General features: G+C 44.6%; 2 protein-coding genes across 2 annotated transcripts in view; both read left to right on the top strand.

Moving 5' to 3' along the window:
• Window positions 1-340, top strand: part of CPXM1 (carboxypeptidase X, M14 family member 1) — a 186,056-nt gene extending 185,716 nt beyond the window's left edge. Inside the window, exon 15 of the mRNA XM_029594938.1 lies at window positions 152-340. Within this exon, the coding sequence (XP_029450798.1) occupies window positions 152-201 (50 nt within the window). The 3' untranslated portion in view covers window positions 202-340. The remainder of the gene's footprint in view (window positions 1-151) is intronic.
• On the top strand, window positions 230-823 carry LOC115094569 (probable N-acetyltransferase camello). The gene has a single exon (XM_029607762.1). The coding sequence runs from the start codon at window positions 230-232 to the stop codon at window positions 821-823; it is 594 nt and encodes a 197-aa protein (XP_029463622.1).
• The last annotated feature ends 21,276 nt before the right edge of the window (window positions 824-22,099 follow it).

Below are 22,099 nucleotides of genomic sequence, written 5' to 3'. Positions count from 1 at the left end.
TCATAGTTGTTGTGAGTATGAGCTTGGACTGACAGTTATATCATTTTTGTATACGTGTACCAATTAACTGATTTACCCATCCCCACCCCACTCCACCCCCCCCCCCCCCTGTAATTTTATAGTAAACTATTGCGGACTTTCTGTTTTCTAGAACACCATGGTGGACTATCGAATCAGAGAGTACGAAGACTTGGACTATGAGGTTGTGCGAGAGCTGTTTGCCACAGGAATGAGTGAATATGTGCCTGCTGTGTGCACACACGTGCTGAAACAGCCATGGGTGCTCCTGCTGCTTATGTGCACGTTCTGCCTCTTGCTTCTGACTTCCAAGTCCCTCCTCCTGCCGGTCCTGGCTATCACTTTGCTTCTGGCAGCAGGAAGGCAGCTTATTGGCTATTTCTGGTCCCTCTACATTGAACGCTGCTTGATGGAGGACCTGCTTAACATCCAAAAGACGTACATGGAGAGTGAGAGCTCCTGTTTCTGGGTGGCAGAAGTAGAAGACAGCATTATAGGCACAGTGGCAGTGAAGCTGTCGGAAGAGAAAAGTGGGGAACTTTGGCTGAAGCGCATGTCTGTGAGGAAAGATTACCGAGGTTTGGGGATTGCCAAAGCACTGACTAGGACAGTCATCAATTTTGCTCGCCAGCACAGCTATAAATCTATTGTGCTGAACACCTTAGTGGTACAGCCTGAGGCCCAGAAGATGTACGAAAATGTGGGATTCATAAAGTACCTGGATTTCATTCTTCCAACATTTTATGGCCAGTTGGCTAACTTCTCAATTTCCAAGTACAGATATGACCTCCCATCTGGGACGTGATGGCTTTATTATTCTGGTTGTCCAAAAAGTTATCAATTGTACTTTTAGAAATGCATGTAAGTTTGTTTAATGTTGAGGGACAGAGCAATCAGTGGAAGAAATAATGCTGTAAACATGAAATCATTTATTAGAGATTATTCCCAAATCTTCTGGTGCCTCATAAGCACAGCAGTTTCATGAGGTTGGCTGCTTTGACCAGCCTTTAATGGGATCCATTTCAGCATTAATGCTTTCACCTGGTCCAACAGCCGATACGGGGTGGACAAGTTTGAGAAGGACGGTTAGCCGGCTAGATCCATAGGGCTGAAAATAGTCTTCCCCACTGAGCAGGAAAATGGAGCCATTAAGTTTCACTTGACAGCTGCATTTACCCATGGAGAAAAAAAAGACATTCTGGGAGGTCAGGAGTAGGAAAGCACGCCCATAGATTTTCCAGTGTATGACTAGTCCACAGAAACAGAAGATACAAAGTATGCAGGTATGTATTTGCACCCAACACTAACACCTATATTCTTTGTATTAGAACACGTTCACTACTGTGTATACTGACTAGTATTATGAGTTGGGAAGTAAATCCAAACTGGAGAGATCTTGGTTGGGGAGGTACTCCCATTTTCAATAGCCTGCCTAGGTTAATTCTTTGAAAATTAGCTAGAAGGTAAGCAGGCCCAAAAGTACCTATGGTGGACCTTGCGCCTTGGCAGGCTCCTGAAAACTGCACACCTCCCCCCAACCTGTTAAAGCTTACTCTATGCTTATGGCCAGGGACACAAGAACACTTAGTCTCAAACCCTAACATCTCTCCACTCGCAGGGAGTTTTGAAAATTTGAGGTTTACTTCTCAACTTATAATGATTACACAGCAGTGAACTTGTTCTAATAAAAAAAAAATGTAGGTTTCAGATCTGAGATGGATGAAGGTCACTGTGAAATGATCTGGTGCAGTGAGAGTATTAATGAATTCTGATTCCAGTAACGTCTGTTAGGGAAGGTTGGGGTTTTTTTGGGGGATGTCAGTCCAGCAGAAGATTTCTGGATTCTCATATTGACAAGTAGTCGGACTTCCTGGCAAGCATCAGGGCAGTTCTTGCTTATTTCAAGCCATGAACAGGTCTGGGTGCGATGGCGGACTATAAATTTTGTAATTAATAAATAAATTCCTGTTCAATTACCATAAGAATAAAGAACTTTCTTCTGACTGTTTAAAGCAAATATCCACATTTCTCATTTTTCTTTCTTCAAATGTTGTACCCGTTGGTATAGAGAACTGTAGGGATCTGTACATACAGGTCAGGCGGAGATGTTGAGACTCGTATTAGTAGCGCACTCCAGCAGACTGAAGGGACTCATTTTGGCTGGCTCAGAGCCATTCAGGTTTGTATGGTGGCAGCATATTTGTTTGATGTGCTCACCACTTAATGATTTTGTTTCCCAAAAAAAGAAAATGTGAAATACTGCCCCATGATGCCATGGAGCCAACTGTGGCCTAAACTCTCTAGCTGGTGGAATATATATATATATAATTCTCCAAGGAACTGGTGAACAGCTCCTTGGAGAGCGGCACTGGGAGTATCAGTTGTGCAAAATAAAAACTGAAAGACCTGGAGCCCATTACTGTGCTCTCTTATCTGTTAATTGTAAGACAAAATAGTGGTGGGGCCATTATTGGTACAGATACAGTTGAATGGTGTTCCAGATTATTTTAAGGCAAAAAGCACTCAGTGCCACTCACTTGCAAACTTATCTATAACTAATGATACATGTTGAAGCCACTCGCTGTCTTCAGCAAGAAGAACCAGGAATTAATGTTTCACCAACATACAATATGTGTAATGCGGGCAAAGGATCAGACTATGATGGATTCTTGGTGCTGAGGGGTAATTGGTGCAGCCTAGTGGTCGAACCCACTATGCTCACCCTGCATCCTGTGGTAGGACTGACTGAAACTTTGCCTATACCAGCTGCCTTCCCTGCAGGTTGAGCCCTTGGGTTCTGGTGGCCGGCAGGTCTTAGGTAGGTCACTAGGGCAGTGGGCAAGGATAAGAGTCCAAAATAATGGATGAAGGGTAGGCAGTAGACAAGGAGCACTAGTAGCCAGGCCAGAGGTCAGGGCAGACAGCAGAAAATGAGAATCAGTAGGTAAGCTGGAGATCGGGACAGGCTTCAGACAAGAATGGTCAGAAACCAGGAAGTCAGGCTGAGGGAGGGAAAGACAAGACAGAACAATACAAGTCGGCAACTGCAAAGACAGGAACAGGATCCGGAAGGCAGGGACTCAGGAACAAGGCAGGACTGGAATACAGGAACAAGACAACACGCACTTATGAGCAAGGCATATCAGGAGACCTATTGCTGAGGTAAGGAAAGTCTGTGAGGCCTGAATATATATATATATATATATATATATATACTATGTAATAGGTGTTTCCTAGCGTGTAGCAGATGGACTCAGGACCAATGGGTATAGTGTGCTCCTGATAGCAGTTGGACATGGATCAGATTTCAATCTGACGTCAGCCCTAGTACATATACCCCTGCAGGAAGTGCAGCTCTTCAGTATTTTACATCTCCATAGTAGTTAGGGACTCCATGTACGCTCACAGAGCGTTAGAGTAATTTCACCAAAGAAAACCAAAAGAATAAGAAGAAATCTTACCTCTACAGACGAGCCCCGCTCTCCTGCGGTGACGCCCATTGGGTCCCTCCCCCAGTTGAGAATTCCCGAGGTGATTTCTGCGATCCCTCGGAGGTAAGCCTCGGACCGGCAGCCGACCCTCGGCGGGGACCTAGCCCCTGAAATCGGGAGAGACTGAGGCAGCGGGTGCACGGTGGTGAAGGTATTTTCCCTCTCCCCCCGTAGCCAGAGACCACCCGGAACGAGACCGGGAAGCACCGAGACAAAGTAAGGTAGAAATCTAATTAAAAGTCTCTGGTCCCTGTAGCTCGAGGAGTCGCACAGGTCACCAGCCGGGACCAGTGCCACTGGGTTGATCTGCCCTAGCAGGGCTAGACCCTGGTTAGATCAGAGGGTCATTCCACGTGGAGACCCTCCGAGGTGGTCGCCATATTGCCCGCGTGGTCGCCATCACAATTTTCATCTATTCGCCGAGCCGTGCGCACAAATCCCTTGTGCGCACAACGTCACGTGCACAAGTATTGTGCGCACAGACGAGCTTACTGTGCCAGGTGCACACTCGATGTGTGCGCACATCTCCCTGAGCGAGCAACAAACCTACTCTCCCAACTCCAACACACTGGAGCGCACAACTGTATTTTATGTGCACAAGCCATAGCACCACCGGAAAAGAAGCTCAAGGCCTTTGCCCAGCATGCCACATTAGAGCTGCACAGCATGAGGAGGCCACGGCCCTGTGTATACAGTGCGAACAGGCTCTAGGGGATCCAATTCATGGCCCTCCCCAGCCGGTACCGGGTTCCAGCCTCTCGAACAGTACGCCGGACCTAGCATTGCACAGCGGGAGACCCCCCCCCCCCCCCCTCAAACGGAGCTCCCCAGGGGCACAGCACCTCTTAGTCTAGACCCAGCATCTATCTCCTGGGTGGAATTCTTCAAAGGTCTGCATACCTTTCTCCACATGCAACCGGGGCCTCCTATAATATGGCCACAAGCTCCACCAGAGGACCTCAACGTCTCGGGACCCTCTATGCCCAGGCAAGTGATCCCACCGTCCAGAAGCCCCACCTTCGGGGACACGGACAACTTGGATGAGGATTCAGAACCCCTGGAGGAAGGAGAGCTCCCTCCAGGGACAGAGCCCCACCAAACCATGAGACGCTTCTTCACCAAGGACGAGCTTCCAGACCTGGTCACACACAGCTTAAAAGAGCTTGCTATCCCGGGCACAAGTGCCTCAGGGGAACCTAAGATGAACCCACTATTGGAGGGACTCCGTCAGACCTCCCGTCATTTCCCACTATTACAAGCCATCCAGCAACTAATTGACCTGGAATGGGATGCCTCGGATACTACGTTCAAAGCGGGGTGTGCTCTGACAGCCATGTACCCTCTGGACCCAGCCACCAAAGATCTCCTGGCATGTCCGAAAGTGGATGCCATGGTCTGCGCGATCTCGAAGCTCACTACTATCCCAGTGGAGGGGGGAGCAGCACTCAAGGATGCTCAAGACAGACGTCTGGAATCTATCCTCAAACAGTCCTTTGACGTCTCCGCTATGTCTTTACAGATCGTGGCCTGCTGTGCCGTGGTGACACGCGCCTACTTATCACAGACCAGGAACAACACTCCTGGGGAGGTCCTGGAACCAGCAGTATCATTCCTCGCGGATGCCGCTTCTGATCTGTTGCGCACCACAGCTAGAGGAGTGTCATCCGCTGTGGCAGCCAGAAGACAACTCTGGCTCCGAAACTGGTTGGCCGACGCATCCTCCAAAACGAGATTCACAAGGATTCCCTTCAAGGAAACCCTCCTATTCGGAAGTGAACTAGAGAAACTAGCCAACAAATGGGGCGAGTCCCCACTGCCGCGGCTACCGGAGAACAGGAATAAGAGAAACCAGCGACCCTTCCCCCGAACTTCCAGGGGCAGAGGATCACAGCGCTTCAACCCATATAGAAGCACATATCAAGCAGCCCACCCCGCAGGCCGAAGCCAGTCCTTTCGGAACAAGCACAACAAAAGGGGAGCCAGCTCGGGCCCAGGCCCCAGCCGCACCCCACAATGAAAATCAGCTGACCCGTCCAAAGGAAGAAGCCATAGGGGGCAGATTTGCCCTATTCTACCAAAGATGGGTCAAGATAACTTCAGACAAGTGGGTCGTATCCATCATTCGAGAGGGATATTACCTGGATTTCCTCCGGACACGTTTGTGGAATCCCCCTGCCACGACCCTTCCAAGAGGATGGCAGTGGAAGCTACACTGACCAGATTACTAGCCTTAGATGCTATAACACCGGTGCCTCCACAACAAATAAATACTGGACATTATTCCATCTAATTTATCGTTCCCAAGAAAGAAGGAACGTTCAGGCCCATCCTAGACCTCCAGGCGGTCAACCGTCACCTGAAGATTCCTTGCTTCCACATGGAAACCCTACACTCGGTGATAAGGGCGATACAACCGGGGAAGTTCCTTACATCCCTGGATCTGTCAGAAGCCTACCTACACATTTCGATCCATCAAGAGCATCAGCGTTTTCTACCCTTCATGATCCTGGACCATCACTACCAATTCCGGGCACTACCATTCGGGTTAGCCACAGTACCCCGGATGTTCACCAAGTTCATAGTGGTGATGGCAGCAACACTGAGGAAGGAAGGAGTCTGCGTGCACCCTTATCTAGACGATTGGTTGATCAGAACAAATTCCCCAGAAGAGAGCCACCAGGCGACCAACAGAGTCATAACTCTACTGGAGAGCCTCGGGTGGGTGGTCAGCACAAACAAGAGCTGTCTGCAGCCCTCCCAATCTCTAGAATACTTGGGAGTCTGGTTCGACACCAAACAAGACAAGGTCATCCTGACACCAACAAGAAGATCAAAACTGATTACCCAGTTGCGAACCCTGTTGAGCGAGCTTCGCCTCACAGCATGGGACAACCTACAGGTCCTCGGCCTCATGGCATCCACACTGGAAGTAGTTCCATGGGCAAGAGCTCATATGAGACCCCTACAGCGCTCACTACTATCGCGATGGAATCCACTGTCCCAGAACTACACCATACACCTTCAGCTCCCGGACAAAGTCTGGACCCAACTACGATGGTGGCTACAAGAAGACCATCTGAGCCAGGGAGTGAGACTATCCTCACCATCCTGGATCCTGCTCACCACGGACGCCAGCCTACGAGGATGGGGAGCCCACTGCCAGGAGCTGACTGCTCAGGGACAATGGAGCAAAGAAGAGTCGGAGTGGAACATCAATCGCCTAGAGGCCTGGGCAGTCAGACTAGCCTGCCTACGGTTCGGTCACAGACTCAGATTCAAGTCAGTCAGAGTTATGTCAGACAATGCCACAACAGTGGCCTACATCAACCGACAGGGAGGAACCAGAAGCCAACAGGTGTCTCTGGAAATAGACCCCCTAATGTCATGGGCAGAAGCGAACCTTCAAGAGATCACGGCCGTCCACATCGCCGGGAAAGACAACTTCGCTGCGGATTACCTCAGCAGAATGGAGGCTGTTGACCACAGCATTCCAATTGATAGTAAACTGTTGGGGAACACCAACCATGGACCTCCTGGCAAGCCGGTCCAACGCCCAAGTGCCCAGCTTCTTCAGCCGAGATGGGAACCCCAGTCCCAGGGAATCGATACCCTGGTACAGACTTGGCCATAGGAGACTCTGTTATACGCCTTCCCGCTGTGGCCCCTATTGGGCGCAATCATCCACAAGATAGAACTCCACAGGGAACCAGTACTTCTAGTGGCCCCAGACTGGCCAAGAAGACCGTGGTATGCAGAGATGCGAAGACTGCTGACAGGGAGCCCCCTCCCTCTACCTCCACACAGAGACCTGCTCCAACAAGGACCGATCCACTACGAGGATCCAGCTCGATTCTCTCTTACAGTTTGGCCATTGAGAGGACTCGCCTGAGGAAGAGCGGATACTCGGGGGCAGTAATTGACACCCTGCTCCGAGCACGCAAGTTCTCCAAATGCCTAACATATATAAGGATTTGGAGAGTATTCGAAGCCTGGTGTGAGGGCCGCAACATCGTTCCACGCTCAGTCAAAATTCCAGCGGATTTGGAATTCCTGCAGAACAGACTACAGAAGGGATTGTCTCTCAACTCCATCAAGGTACAGGTGGCAGCATTGTCATGCTACGGAGCCAAGAGCGAGAGCGGCAGCATAGCCTCTCATCCGGATGTCTCCCGCTTTCTGAAAGGAGTCAAGCAGATCCAACCACCCCTAAAGTGGCCGGTGCCTCTGTGGAACTTCAACCTGGTCCTGGATTTCTTAGCAGGAGCTTCTTTCAGACCTCTTCGCGGCCTGTCTCGCCGACTATTAATATTGAAGACAGCCTTCCTAGTGGCAGTCTGTTTGGCCCGCCGTATCTCCGAGCTACAAGCGCTGTCCTGCCGGGAGCCGATCCTCAGACTCACCCCGGGAACCATCCAGTTACGCACAGTTCCGTCGTTTCTCCCCAAAGTGGTATCTCACTTCCATCTCAAACAAACCATCTCACTACCATCGCCAAATGAGAATAAGAATTCGGAAGAGTCTCGCAGTCTACGCCATCTCAACATCAGCAGACTCCTAGTTCGATACCTGGAAAGGTCGGAATCCGTACGAAAGATGGACCATCTAGTCATCCTTCACAGTGGGAAGAAGCAAGGGGAAGAGGCCTCGCGAGGAACCATAGCCCACTGGATCAAAGAAGTCATCAAGGTGGCCTATGTAGAAGCAGGCAAGCCACCGCCTTTACAAGTCAAGGCCCATTCCATTAGAGTCCAGGCTGTGTCCTGGGCAGAAACCAAAATGCTGTCACCCGCCGAGATCTGCAGGGCGGCGACATGGTCCTCCATCCACACCTTCTCCAGGTTTTACTGCCTGGATGTTCAGGCTCGGGAGGACACAGCATTTGCAAGGGCAGTACTAAGTGGGTCACGGGCAGCCTCCCACTCTGTTCTGGAGTAGCTTTTATACATCCCATTGGTCCTGAGTCCATCTGCTACACGCTAGGAAATTGAGAAATTACTTACCTGATAATTTCATTTTCCTTAGTGTAGACAGATGCACTCAGCATCCCACCCACAGCTGCTGTTACTCTTGGAATTCTCGGGTTACATCCCCGAGAGCGAGTGATTCACGGGTAAGCCATGCTTTCCTCCAGCTAGTACACCCATTCTACCAAGTGTTGACGTTTCTCGGTTGAGGACACTGGCGGTCTCCAGCTAAATCCAACCAATTCAACCTGTTCAAATTAATAAAGTTAATCAAGTTATCCAAGTTATAGTTAATCAAGTTATTCAAATTATTCAATCATACATATATCCACAATTGCTTTTCGAGGAGAATACTGAAGAGCTGCACTTCCTGCAGGGGTATATGTACTAGGGTTGACGTCAGATTGAAATCTGATCCGTCTCCAACTGCTATCAGGAGCACACTATATCCATTGGTCCTGAGTCCATCTGTCTACACTAAGGAAAACGAAATTATCAGGTAAGTAATTTCTCCAATATATCTCAGATCCCTCAGTACTCAACCATTCACAAAAAAATGAATGTATATTGAAAATGTTTATTGCTTCCTCGAATACAGAATGAAAAACATACAAGTGATTTTTAAACAAGAATCATCTGTTGCACTTTTTATAACACTGTTTTATACAAATATTTTGTATATATTTCCATACAAACTCTAGTTTTGATGTTACCCTAAAATAGACATCTGATAACACCCTCATATACCCATTTAAAAAAACCAAACATACCACACTCAAACTGGTTCATTCACACTCATGTAAAATCCCACAATATGTATATCTATGGTATTTAATCACAATATCACTAAACTCTCATGAAATCAAAGTGGTTATTCACAAATATGTCTTTTCCCATAAGTGGTCATTATAGATCAAAAGGCTTTAAAGTCTTGTGTGCTATATAGTAAGTTCATTGATAATGTGTTTATTTTTTTTGCATATGGTGCGTGCTTCCATTTTTAGGTGGTAATTAACATTGAAAGTATATCTTGAGTGTTTCCCATTAAAGATGAACATTGAGAAGAAAGTTGAGGCGACCGATATTGGACACGAGTTGTATAGTTGTAATACTGGGGAACAGTGAGAGACAACAAAAGTTTGCGAAGGTTAGAAGTTGGTGAAATATTTGATTGTGTAGGCATAGATAGGGGTCATTTGCATATATTGGGGTTTTTTTAAAACTTTATTTATTATGTTATAGTTATTACCCCCTGAGGTAAGCCTGATTAGGCAGTACAAGGGTCCCTTGGGGATTGCTGTGACCTGTGTCTGTCAGGGATGATTATATTGTTATGCTGTGTGGCTTGGAAACATTCTGCGATATTGGAGTATTGGCATAAAAGATGTTGGTGAAGATCTAAGAAAAACAGTTGCACAGGTGGATTTTCATGTAGAGAACCATTGTTAGAAGATACGGAATTTGTGATCGCAAATGGACATGTGTGGGAAAAGACATATTTGTGAATGGCCACATTGATTTCATGAGAGTTTAGTGTATTGTGGTTAAATACCATAGATATACATATTGTGGGATTTTACATGAGTGTATGGGAAGGTTCATTTGTGTGAATGAACCAGTTTGAGTGTGCTGTGTTTGGGGGGTTTTTTAAGTGGGTATATGAGGGTGCTCTCAGATATATATTATAGGGTAACATTGTAACGAGCTTGTATGGAAATATTTAAAAAAAATTTGTATAACTAAAACAGTGTTATGAAAAGTGCAATAGATGACATGTTTGAAAATCGCTTGTTTATGTTTTTCAATTTGTATTTGAGGAAGCTATAAACATCTTCTATAATGATACATTGAATACAGTGGTATTACACTATGATGTACACATTTTTGGTTGTGGATGGCTGAGTATATATACGCGAAGAGGCTGACATCATCCGGAGGAGCCACTGGCGAACTTCCTGCCGTTGTGCACATATTAGGCACACATGCCTACGAGAAGACCGGTTGCAGCAGCATGTTGGCGGGATCTGGCGGCATTCCTGCCACGTTGAGACCAGGTGAGTATAGCGAAGTCTAACAATATTGTGAAGGAGCAATACAGTTATTGTTTTGTTGTAATATTTAACAATATAGTAACCCAATCTAGGGCACCTTGCAACAAATCACAGCAGGTGAACAGAATAAAAATGGTGTAAGAACAGAAAAATTTCCATGAAATTTTAGAAAACTGAGTTTTGAGATTTGTGTGGTCTCTTGGGAGAGTTTATTACATAGATACGGAGCTTGTAGGGAAAAATCACTGAATTAAGATTAAGATTGGGAAGTGTAAGGGAATATAAAGAAGATGCAGATTAAGGCATAGATGCTACAAGATGGATGATAAAGTTTCACTGAAGAAGAAAAATGGGATTAAAACTGCAAACATTTGAATATAGGAGTAATGTAGGAATATCTGGTGTGGATATCTTACAATTGATTAAAATAATTTAATAACCTTATGACTAGTTTTAAGGGAACAGTTATACACAATTTTGTGAGGTAGTCAATTATTGTAGCAGCATATGTAGACAAGGTTTAATATGGTACAAATATTTCTTTGTTTTGGTGTTAGTTTGTTACAGTTTCACAGTGCAGTACACTATAATGAAAGATAAACAGAAATTATATGCATTCTCTAAGCCAACTTTGCACTTAGTAATTATGCAATGGCAAACAAATTAACCAGCTGAAAGATAATTAAGCCAGTGTTCTCTCACCCTTATCCTATCCAGGTCACTCCTCTAAAAGTCAGGAATCTGTCTCAACAACACGGGGCAAATCCAGCAACTTCCCATGCAGGCGGATAATCAGAACCCAAATATCTCAGACAGCTCTGTGCGAGATGTCAGCAAAATAGGGTAAAGAAGTTATTAATTATAATTCTTTCAAGAGATAGTTGGCAAAACAGCTACTTCCTCTGCACTCAGGCCAGTCCACAACAGTTGGTTATGCACATCCACCAGCAGATGGAGACGGAGTAAAGCTGACATCATGGATGTATAGCCCTGCCCTGACATCAGCCCGCCAGTATTCTCCATTTCCAGCAGATGGTGGACATGCATCTTCCTATTGAGGATTGCTTCTAGTAAAAAAAAAAAAAAGAAAGAAAGAAATATGAAGTTTGGAAGCATCACTTGAGGTGACACCAGTGAATCCCTCCTTCAGATGAGCTTCTTCAGTTCGGTAGCCTAGTCTGGTGTGCACTTAAAAAAAAAAAAAAATGGAGGATGAGGGAGGGTCAGCGGTGAAGGCTTTCGCCTTCTTCCCCCCCATAGCTGGAGACCCATTCGTGCTCTCATCCAGGGAGGGCTGAGCTCAGGTAAAGGAAATAATTCTACATAAAGAAAGGAAGAGGAAGAGTAGGAAGATTTTATTTCCCCTATTACTTTCCTTACTGGGTCTTCTTTCCTTGGCATTGGTCCACATCTCTTTCCTTTCTGCACTCTCACTTCTCGGGAGTTTAGTGAGATGCTGAGGCAGTATGAGCTCGACGGGTTGAACTGCCTTTGACTAGGCTGCGCTTTCAGGCTTGATTTCTCCAGCTGCCTGGTAGGTCGCAACGGCGTTTTTCCCCACATGCTACTTGTGCACATTTTTGCCACACAGCAGTGTGGCTTCAGCACACACATGCACGCCCACTTGTGTACATAAGGCTATGGCCTATGTTTATGCGAGTAGGTATGTGCTGGGTTCCCTGTGTGCATACGCCTATAGACTTCTGGTGAGCGCGTATTTGTGTGCAGACATTTTTAGGCGCACATATGATTATTGGAATGTGGGGGTACTTGTGTACGTACGATTGTGGCCTGGCTTAGGCGCATGGTTGCCCACGGGAGTACTTGTGCGTATACTTCAGCTTATTTTTTAGTGCATTTTTTTGCATGCGTACTCGTGCACTGTTGGAGGCTGCCTAGAGTGCAGATCATGAAAGCTCAGATATTAGGAGCAACAAAAAAAAGGGGGAGGATTTAGCCGCCTTGCTGTTGGTGTGGCTTCCCCTATATGGCAATACAGTCATGGCATTGTCTTCGCCTGTATTAGCATTGTTTGGATGTTCAAGGCGTTTTGTCTTTTATGGATTTTGCCAGTGTTGGACCATTCCCCTGGAAGAAGGAAGTGTGGCGGAAGGTGACAGCAGTTATGTCCCCTCACCCCTTGTTCCAGGTGACAGTGACTTCTTCGGGAAAAGGGTCAAAGAGTGTCAGGTTTGGGCCTATGGGCCCTCATACGAAACCATCCTCCTCTTTTCCTGGGTGGAATATTTTCAGGGCCTTCAGAATGTTTTTCTGCAGAGGTACCTGAAGGAAGCGAAGCAACCTACTATGAAGAGTTTGCTTACTCAAGGCTCTCACTTGCCATCTTCTGAGTGCAAAGTCGCAGGGAAGCTGGACCCTGGTAATGTTCAGGGAGGGTGTGGCTCATGCTATGTCGGATGACTCCGACAGGGATTTGGATTTTCCCTCTTTGAATAGGGAGAAATCCCACCAGATTCAGAATCACATCAGACTCTCTTCCACTAGAGTGGCCAGGTCTGTTGAAGTAGACCCTGAAGGCACTCAGTGTGAACGGGGGTGACGCTATGGGACTTGCAAATGTAGGATCCCATCTTGATCACCTTATGCAAAGTGTCATGTTTCCCCTCCTGAATCCAATTTAAGGATGACTGACCCTTGAATGGAGCACCCAGAAGCAAGTTTAAAAGGGGGGTGCACATTAATGGGTGTTAAACCCTTTAGATCCGAAGGCAAGGGTTCAGTTGTGACTTCCAAGGGTGGTTACCTTGCTGCGCATGGTTTCTAGCAAACTGCCTTTCCAGCGGAAGGAGGGGCAGTTCTAGAAGGTGCTCAGGATAGGAGATTAAGGCTATCCTTAAGTAAACCTTTGACGCCTTGGCACTGCCTTGCAGATTGATTCTTACTGCTGCCTGGTAGCTCGGGCTGGTTTGCGTCTTTCAGGAGACACAAGGAACAGGGTCTGATAGTGGTTCCTTGATGGGGCCACAAACTTAGCCGATGTGAGTTGGGACTTAGTGTGCTTGGCCGCTAAAGGGATGGCTTCTGTGATAGTGGCTAGATGACTATTATGGCTGTGAAGTTGGTTGGTAGCCACTGTGTCCAAGCCCAACCTCACAGGGTTACCTTTCAAGGATTCTCCTTTATTCAGCAGTGAGTTGGAGAAAATGGTGAATAGCTGAGAGGAATCCAAGGTTTCTTGATGGCCAAGGATAGAAAGATGGCATTGCGTCCTTTTGGAACGAAAGGATGCTCCAGGAATTCCTTACTCAGGAGTATCTACTCAAAGGTCTTGTCCCTTTGACAAGCCTCAGGCTTTTTTTTTTTTTTTAATTATTTATAATTTTTGCAAATTTTACAAGAACAAAGAATATCATTGTTTGTAAAAATGTATGGATTAGAAATGAAATATAACATTTTCCATTAGACAAATAGAAACAGAGTAAAAAAAAGAAAACCAAGACTTCCAAAACCTAGCAAGGCAAAATAAGGGGGTCATTTATCAAAATGCGGTAAGGCGTTTTCACATGCGTTAAGGGCTTATTGCATGCAAAAAGCCCTGTTAACACATGCGATAGGCCCTTAACGCATGCGATAGTACCATATCATAGGGTGCAATGCAAATCTGAAAAAGAGGAGGAGTTAGGGGCGGGAGTGGGCTGGGTTTGCCAGTCTGCGAAGTGCTATTGCACAGACTTAACGCCGATTTTAACTACACCTTTTTCAGTAGCGTTAAGCCATGCAATAGCTTGCATTACGGGGCGGCAAGATGTTAGCCACTTTGACATTCAACGTGAGACGTATGAACAGAACAGTGGTCTCTTGTGGAGATTTGATCACCTATAGAGAGAGGAACTCACCCAAAGATGAGATTTGTGCAAGGTTCTCTCCACCTAGTTTGATTTTACCCAGGTAGAGAGTCTATCAAGCTAGGTGGAGAGAACCTTGCACAAATATCATCTTGGAGTGAGTTTCCTCACTCCGAAGGTCGTCAAATCTTCACAAGAGACCACTGTTCTGTTCGTACATCAAAGTGGCCCCTTACCCCCTACACTAATACCTAAACCTCACCTCGAGTTACTAGATGGACCTCCCATAGGGATACAAATACCTATCTAGGGAGAGGACATTATGGCTAGTCTCTCTCTCTCCCTCCCTCTCCCTCTCTCTCCTCCCTGGGACCTTTAACAATGGTCCCCCAGTGGTTGTATGCAGGAAATACAACAAGTATGGCACTTATCACAAACTCTGAAATGTTATCACAATTTGTGCTTGCGATAAACTGTATATTAGCATAAAACACACCCCTTTTGCTATCGCATGCGATACTTATTGCATTTTGATAAATCCAGGCCTAAGAGAGGGGCAAAATATTTTTTAGGGAGAATATGAAGAAAAATAATAACAACAAGAAATGGCTATCACATGGTTATAACTTGCAGCTAAATACAATTGCCCGTTTAGTTATTAAACACTGGGGAAGAGATTACAGGTCTTCTAATTTCCAAGAAAGCTTTCAGTTCAGGCAGGAAAAAGATAAAACATTAATTTCTGCACTTGAAAGGTTAATGTAAAAGAAAAGAAAAACCTAGAGATATAGTTTCCTGCCTTAAAGTTAGGAAGCCATAAGAACATGCCATACTGGGTCAGACCAAGGGTTCATCATGCCCAGCATCCTGTTTCTAACAGTGCCCAATCTAGGCCATAAGAACCTGGCAAGTACCCATCTACCTGTTCTAGACCTCTCATGATTTTAAACACCTCTATCACACAATACCTCCCACAGCTGAGAGATAGTAGGTCTGGTCAGATGGATGTTAGGTACCCTCTGTAAGCACCTCTGTCTGGAGCAAAATATGCCTTTGTAGGAATGCTGGACCTCGCCTACAATATCCATAAACAAAGGTGCTCTCTTCAAGCCACAGACTTGTACTTTTATTTAAAAGCTGTATATAGCATACTATCCAGGGTGCATTAAAGATATTTAATAATTCAATACATAAATTACTGGGAAAGTAAGCCTAACAAGAAGTACAAAGCAAAAAAAAAAAAAAATGCAAACCAAGACTCATCCTCAAAGACCTATCCATCATAGCTAGGCCAAGGAGCATAATAGATGAAGTCATTAAAAAAAAACAATTGGCTGTTAAGGCTGCTCATTTATTCCTGTGCACATTGCTAAGGATATTTCCTAACTACCAGCCATGGAAGTTTGACTGCTTGTAGAATATCACTCCTTATTAAAGCCAGTTGTTTCTAAACAGCTACCAGAATTAGTGATACTTGCTCAAAAACTAGTGATGTTGCCTGAACATCCTGCTACCTAGACCCCAATGGCAATTACTGGATAGAAGGGAAACCTAATGTCAACTTCTTTCAAGGATTCTCAAAGCTGTTCTGGCCACTCCCTGGACTACAATCAATAGAGCAGAGCTTATGAAATCTGTCCTGGTGACCCCACAGCCAGTCAGGTTTTCAGGATATCCACAGTGAGTATATATCAGATAAATGTTCATGCAATTGAGGCAGTGCATGCAAATCTCTCTCATGCATATTCATTGTGGTTATCCTGAAAACCTGGCCTGTTTGTGCCACTTGAGGACTGGAGTTGGCCACCCCTGTTGTAATCCATTATCTGCTGTGTACAGTCATATGTATGAGCATGAATGATGGGTCAGAATGAATGTGTGTGCATATCCAGAGCACGTGTACTGCTGGTGCATATATGAGAGAGTGGATGCAAAGGCTGGAGTAATGTACAATAAGATGGTAACTTTAAAACAAGCACGTGGGTGCCCATACGTGTATGGGTGCGTGAGTGAACATACTCTGGAATTTTAAATCGTGCACTTAATTATGCATGTATGATTTAAAATATACCTAATGTGCTAATTTTAATCAGTTACTCGAGCAAACGTAAATTCTGTAGCTTCTTTTAGAATTTGTCGGCTTTAATGTGCGCAGGAAAGAGGATTTTAAAACATGCTTTCTTGAAGGACATAGCCACTTTTGCTCATTAGTTCACTAGTTTGCCCAATCTCTCTCAAGCTCATCCACACCCCTCTGGTTCTACACTCTCCCGGTTGACCCAGACCCCTCACCCAGTCAATTTAGGCCCTAACAGAGCTTTATGAAGACTTACACCTCATCAGGAGCAGAAGTAAAATTACTTGATGGTCCCTTGGTCTGACCCAGTATGGCATATCTTATGTCCTTATGTATGTGGCTAACAGACCACCACACGCTGCAGTCACTGTTTTTAAAATATGGAATTATGTGTGTAACTATTGGCCCCGCCCTGGAAAGCCTAGGCCCCACACCTTTTCCACCCTCCCCTTTTTTTCCCTCAAGCATGCACATAATTTGCGGCTTTTAAAATATGTGTTCGTGCTCGGCCCAGAAATAGATATGGGTCTTTTAGCACAAAAAACAATTTAAAAATTCTCCCCTTAAGTGAGTGTCGGGATGCTCATAAAGGGTATTGGATCTGGCTAAGTTGTTTTATAAAGGTGAGCATGGCGGCATTCTGAGGAGAAAGTGCAACTGTCTCTCAAAGTGGATTTGGACATTAAAAAAAAAAAAAGGGCAGCTATTGCAATTTCCATAGTAAAAAATATTTGTTCATTTTTCTTTCTGGCAGCAGGCAAAAGAATAAAATGGCAAGGATTTTTTTTTTTTCTTTTCAGCTAGGTTTTCCATTTTTACCATGAGAAGGAAAGAAAAGGTGGGAATTACTTGGATGTGGTAAGAGTCCTTCCAGAGATATTCTAGCCCTAGGCAGAACTAAATATAGTCGGTGTTCAAAGCTCTGGGAGATGAATACCCTTTATGGGCCAGATCATGGGCACAGTAGAGAATATGGTAGCTGCATCTCTTACACACCCTGTTATTTTGAGCTGGGCTGAATATCTTTTTAACCACCCTATATGCTCTTTTTACAACAGTTGCGATTCAGCAAAACCCAGATATATGGAAATACTCGCCTTCCGGAGTTTAAAAATGCTGAAGATGATTCAGTCTTTTGAACAGGTACACAATACCTGTAATTTCTATCGGAGTTTTCACGCTTTTCCTGGCTATGGAAATTCCAATACCATTTTTAAGTATTAAATTACAAACATAGAAAACAATGGCAGATAAAGACTATATGGCTCATCCGCTTTTCCCAGACAAATCTGCTTCGCTTTATAGTCCTACTTCCTCAGAGATGCTCTGTAAATGTTCTCTGTTTTCTTTAATTCTAATATTGTCCTTGTCTTCACCAACTCTACGGGAAGGCTGTTCCATGCATTCACCACCCTTTCTGTAAAGATATATTTCTTTTGATTACTCCTGTGTCTGCCTCCTTTCACTTCATCTCATGACCCCTCATTCCAAAGGGATTTTTTTCCCATTAAAGGAGGCACACCTATGCATTGATTATTTGGAAGTATTTAAATGTCTCTATCATATCTTCCCTATACACACTTAGGTCTGTAAAGCCCTGCATGACAGCCGACGCTCAATTTTGCCGGCGTCTGTTCTCGAGCCCGCTGACAGCCACGGGTTTGGAAACCGGACGCCGGCAAAATTGAGCGTCTGGTTTTCAATACGCGAGCCGCGGGCCCATTTCAAATTTTTTTTTTTTTAAATTTTTAACTTTTTTTAACTTTGGGGGCCTCCGACTTAATATCGCCATGATATTAAGTCGGAGGGTGCACAGAAAAGCAGTTTTTACTGCTTTTCTGAGCACTTCCTGGCGCCGGCAGAAATTAGCGCCTACCTTTGGGTAAGTGCTAATTTCTTAAAGTAAAATGTGCGGCTTGGCTGCACATTTTACTTACTGAATTGCGCGGGAATACCTAATAGGGCCATCAACATGCATTTGCATGTTGCGGGCGCTATTAGGTTCGGGGGGGGGGGGGGGTTGGACGCACATTTTGGACGCGCTATTACCCCTTACTGAATAAGGGGTAAAGCTAGCGCATCGAAAACGCATGTCCAAATGGCAGCTAACAGTCCGTCAGAGCGCACTGTACTGTATCGACCTGTCTATATTCAGAATTAGCCAGTTGATCTGGCTAACTCTGATTGGGCCATAGGGCTATCCTAAAGTTAGCTGGATATACTTAACCAGTTAACTGTAAGATAACAGGTATATTCAGCAGTGCGGCTACACCATTGGATTGTCAGACTCTTCACTATACCCCCTTCAACTGATCCAAAACTCTGCAGCCCGGATACTAACCAGAGCATCTTTACGTCATCATATCACCCCTATTCTACAATCATTACACTGGTTACCCATAAAGTTCAGAATAAAATACAAAATTCTCTCTATTATCCATAGTTTAATTCATAACCATAATCATACTTCTACCTGGCTTTGTTCAATACTGCGCATATACAAACCGACGCGACACTTAAGATCACTTAACCAAAATTTACTAGATATCCCTTCTCCTAAACAAGCCAGATTAGACCTCACTAGAAAAAGAGCCTTTTCAATAGCCGGTCCAACACTTTGGAACACTTTACCAAACCATCTTCGCTCGATATCCAACCCTGCACATTTCAAAAAATCTCTCAAAACATATCTTTTTCAACTTGCATTCAACACGTCTTCTAATTAAACTTAATCATCAATACCGAAATTACCCTCTTAAACATAGTTACACCCATTACAATCCCATTTATACTACACATAACTACAACATACCTGCTCATTCACACGTTTCCAACTATCATACCCTTCTCCCTTCTTCCCTTTATCTCATATAATTTTTACGCTCTATTTCTCCCACTTCCCCTTCCTCCTCCCGTTCCCCTTCCCCCCCTTTTTCCCCTTTTCCCCCAAAACAATAAGCCCATGGTTCCAAACTTTTTATATTTTTAATAACCTTATATACTAGCATTCTGTCTAGTTATTACCAATTTTTATGTAAAGTTTAAAAATTCCATTTTATTTTGATTATTTTATTTTTGGTTTTAAATCTGTGAACCGTTTTTGATAAAATTTATTTTTTAAAAAACGGTATATAAATACTTTTTAAATAAATAAAATAAAATACAGCATTAGTTAGCCAAATAAGTTGATCTGGCTAATTAGCAAAGCCATGCAGCAGCTGAATATAGACCTCATAATATACGTTGTGATATTTTTACCTCAAAAGACTATATTTTGAATCTACTATAACTGCATAATTTTTAATTGTGTGTGGAGAGGGGTCACGCAAGGTTGTAAGCTTTGCCTAGTGAACATAATATCCTTGCACTGGCCCTGGGATGGCAGAGATGGGTAAAGAGGTGTGATATCAAGTACAAAAGGGGAGGGGAGGAGACAGAGTCGGTATTGGGTTGCATGTTTAAAATAAAGAGTTAAGTGGAAAGACATGTACAAAAATTTTACTCCTTGGGTCCAAGTGTTCAGAATTTTCACAGTTGAAAGTTGGGAACTCTAGTCAATCCCCCCACCGGTCCCTGCCTCCCATTTTTCTCTGCTCTTCCCCTTAATCAAATTCTTTCCCTGCTCTTTCTCTGCCCCAACTAACACTTCTAAGCTGGCTGCGTTGCAGCTTAAACACCAGCGGCACCTTCCTCCTGTGGGCCCGCGGTGGAACATCCTGTGTTTGAACTGCGAGTCTCTATTGTTAGAACTCTGTGGCCCTATGCAGTTCTAACAGCACGTTTGAACCATGTGGGGCTCCGTAGATACAGAGCCCCATGGTTCCAAAGGGGATGTTTCACCACAGACTGCAGAGGAGAGGAGGTGCCAGTGTTTAAGTTGCAGCCCGATTGGCTTAGAGGTGACAGTTGGGGCAGGGAGAGAAGGGACAGTGCAGGGGGAGAGGAGAGGGAACATTGAAGAGCAGGGGAAGAGCTGTTACTGAGGTGATCCCAGAATTTGAATTGTTTTTACATGGTAAGTTAGTGAGGGCCGGTATCTTGGTCAGTGCATCCCTTTTGAGTACCTTGGTGGTGGGAGAGGGCCATCTCATCCCTCACCTCAGGCAGCAGATTGCCTTGAGCTGGCCCTCACTGCCAACAGTTACTGATAAAGTAAAGCTCTGCTACAGCTACAGCCTGCCAACACTCTGAACTGCTTCCCCAGCCTAACATCATCATCAATGGCTGGCTCAATGTAATGTGGATTAACATGTCAAAGGAGACATTTTGGGCCCGGCCTTTGTTGATAATGTCAGGCTGGGGAGGCAGCTCAGAGGGTAGGGCACATGGCAGCAGTAAATTTCATAGTGCACCACCAACTTAAGCAGTCACCTTACGCCCCTGTCTTAGACTTCCCTATTTTTGTGGCTCCTCACTAGCACTGTTGGGTCGTTGGCATGGCTCTGTTGTTCAGGTTAAATATTGATCTCTGGTCAATCATCTCCGTCTCGAGGCCTGTTTACCATAGCCAATTTTTGGAAATCTGAACCTGGTTTAGAATACTGGCAAGCCCAGGTATGGGACATAGTGGATTTAGAGAAATTGTGATATGCTATAAAAAATGAAACCTTTAATTATAATAAAATATGGGGTTCCTATCACACATTTAAGGTTTGACATAGGTTATCTGTATTTCTGTTTGTATAGGAATTGTCTGCAGAGTATATTATATGTTAGACTTTAATGATCCACTTATAGTGGAAAATTTTTATTTTTCAATTACCTTATGCCTTTTCAAGCTCTCCTATGCTATGAACATTTGTAAGGATTCAGTGTGCTGTACAGTTTAGATATTAACAGTTGTATGCCAAAAATGTACTTAAAGTTATAATAAAAAAAATCTACAAATGAAAAGTTTATATTAAAAAAAAGGCACTAGGGCAACTTATAAACTAGATTGGGGAAAGCAGACAGTGGTTCAGGTGCACATGATTCAGAGTGAGGTATCTTCTAAGAATACAGGCTTAACAGGGAAGTTAGTACAAAGGTTGAGATAGAGATAGATGTACCTCAGATATATTTAAATAAAGATCTACAGAGACATATGATTTTAAACTACCCATTTCAGCTGCTAGGCAGGTTGTGAATAAAATTAAAAAACACAATTTTGAAGGGGATGCTCTTGAGCAGCAACCAAGATGGCTGCTTGATCCAGCTGCTCTTCAAGATCCTAATTGGCTCTGCTACTTCGCTCTTATTATTTTTGAATGCGTCTCTGGATTCTTGTACTCACTAGTACTCACTCACTAGTGCCGGTAATGTCTGGAACAAAACCTGGCAAGATCAAGGCTGATTTTGCAGCGACTGCTGGCAGAAAGCACTCAAAACAAGATCCTCCATCTCCTGACAAATCGACACACTCTAAAACTATGGCATCTGCTGGACTGGTTCTTGCAGAGCTAAAGCAACTAAAGGAAATGCTCCAAATAAACATAGAAACCATGATGGCCATTTGCTCAGACTTATCTACAATGTCTCAGCAATTGGCGACCTTTCAAGTGTGGCTGGAAGATGTCAAAACTCAAACTGCATCACTTCTCTCACAACTGGCACAAAAAGTGGATCGCCTGCAAAGAACCCTCGAGGATTGGCTAACCGGAATCGCCGCAGCAATGTGCATATCCTCTGTGTTCCAGAAGGCATCGAGGGATCT

This window comes from Rhinatrema bivittatum, chromosome 1 (assembly GCF_901001135.1).
Source record: "Rhinatrema bivittatum chromosome 1, aRhiBiv1.1, whole genome shotgun sequence".
Taxonomy (NCBI): domain Eukaryota; kingdom Metazoa; phylum Chordata; class Amphibia; order Gymnophiona; family Rhinatrematidae; genus Rhinatrema; species Rhinatrema bivittatum.
The sequence above is the reverse complement of the archived record's forward strand: the minus strand, read 5'-3'. Positions and strand labels throughout refer to the sequence as shown.